This window comes from Cynara cardunculus, assembly GCF_001531365.2.
Source record: "Cynara cardunculus var. scolymus isolate 2C chromosome LG 4, CcrdV1, whole genome shotgun sequence".
NCBI lineage: Eukaryota > Viridiplantae > Streptophyta > Magnoliopsida > Asterales > Asteraceae > Cynara > Cynara cardunculus.
The window spans coordinates 3993754-3995436 of record NC_037531.1 but is presented as its reverse complement, the minus strand read 5'-3'; the positions used below and the strand labels follow the sequence as shown (position 1 = coordinate 3995436).

At 37.2% G+C, this 1683-nt stretch overlaps 1 protein-coding gene across 1 annotated transcript in view; it reads left to right on the top strand.

The window, feature by feature from the left end:
• The first annotated feature begins 1192 nt into the window (after positions 1-1192).
• LOC112510785 (zinc finger MYM-type protein 1-like) overlaps positions 1193-1683 on the top strand; it is a 1899-nt gene continuing 1408 nt past the window's right edge. The window contains exon 1 of the mRNA XM_025116131.1: positions 1193-1589. Within this exon, the coding sequence (XP_024971899.1) occupies positions 1193-1589 (397 nt within the window). The remainder of the gene's footprint in view (positions 1590-1683) is intronic.

The window sequence follows — 1683 nt, the reverse complement described above, 5'->3', positions numbered from 1 at the left end:
AATCTTTTCATATTATGAATTTTGGGAAAGTTTCAGTTTCAATTTATGAAACCGTTTTTAATCTTTTTTAGAAAAATATTGGGCTGTGAATACAACAGATACAGGGGCGGATGCAGTATATTGTGGTAGGGGTCCTGGGCCCCCAACAAAAAGTAAGTAGCAAAGCCCAAAAAAAAAATACTTGTATTTTTTAAATTAGGTGTATTGGGCCCCCAACCCCTTGATGTAAGAGGCCCCTTGAAGACTTGAACGATTGAACGAACGAAAAGGAAAAGGAAGTCGGGAGGGAGGAACAGGAAGGAACCACTAACCAGACCAGGCGACGGACCGATTCACTCTTCTTCTTCATCGTTGATCGCTGTGCGAGTGTGCGGTGTGCGCCTGTGCGGCTGTGCCGCTGTGCTGTGCGCCTCCGGCCTCTGGGCTCCGGCTGTGGCCTGTGTGACTGTGCGACAGACAGTGCGAGTTTCTTCTTGGCTTTCTGCCTTTCTTGGACTCTTGGTAACTTAGGTAAAGATTCTAATTTGTAATTTCTGTTTGACTGTTTCTGCCAGCCACTGTTAATTAGTAATTTAGTAGTATTTTAGGTTAATTTTGTGGTAATTGATAAATGCTTTAGGTTAGGTATTTTAGGTTAATTTTGTTTTGTTGGTTAATTTTGTGGTAATTGGTAAATGCTTTAGGTTAGGTATTTTAGGTTAANTGGTAATTGGTAAATGCTTTAGGTTAGGTATTTTAGGTTAATTTTGTTTTGTTGGTTAATTTTGTGGTAATTGGTAAATACTTTAGGTTAGGTATTTTATTTTTAGGTTAATTTTGTTAGTAATTGGTAAATGCTTTAGGTTAGGTATTTTATTTTTAGGTTAATTTTGTTGGTTAATTTTGTAGGCAATTAGGCAAATCAAATGGAAAGATTTTTTAAAAGGAAAGCATCAACACTTGAATCGAGCTCTGCTCCTTCGATGCCTTGCGAAATTGATTTGAACGATCTTCCTTGGGATCCGGCTGATAGGAAAAAGATTTCGGAATATCATCCTAATCAAAGGGATGAAATAAGGAGAAAATATTTGCTGAAAGGACCTTGTCAACCATGGGGTCATGCATTTCCAAAAAAATATGTCGGGAGTAAAGGAAGACGTTTTTTCCGACTTGGTTTGATCAATATGCTAATTGGTTGGAGTATAGTGTAAAAATGGATAGAGCTTTTTGTTTGTGTTGTTATTTGTTTAGAGATCATTACGTAGGACAATGTGGGAGTGATGCTTTCGTGACATATGGTTTTAATAGTTGGAATAAAACGGAAAGATTTGGTCTTCATGTCGGCGACATCAATAGTTTTCATAATAGAGCACTTAAGAAAAGTGAGGATCTAATGAGCCAAGATCGATCTATTGCTGCTGCCTTTCATAAGCAAACTGAGAAAGAGAAAAATGAGCACCGAATAAGATTAGATGCTTCAATTAAGACCTGTAGGTTCTTGTTGAAGAATGCATTGCCCTTTCGTGGTCACGATGAATCTGAAATGTCGATCTTTAAAGGCATGTTCTTGGAAACATTAGCCGTAATTGGTGATTGCAATGAGAATGTAGGTAAAGTTATATTAAAAAATGCTCCAAAGAATAATCAAATGGTGTCTCCAAGTATTCAAAAAGATATTGCTGCTTGTTTTGCAAATCAAATACT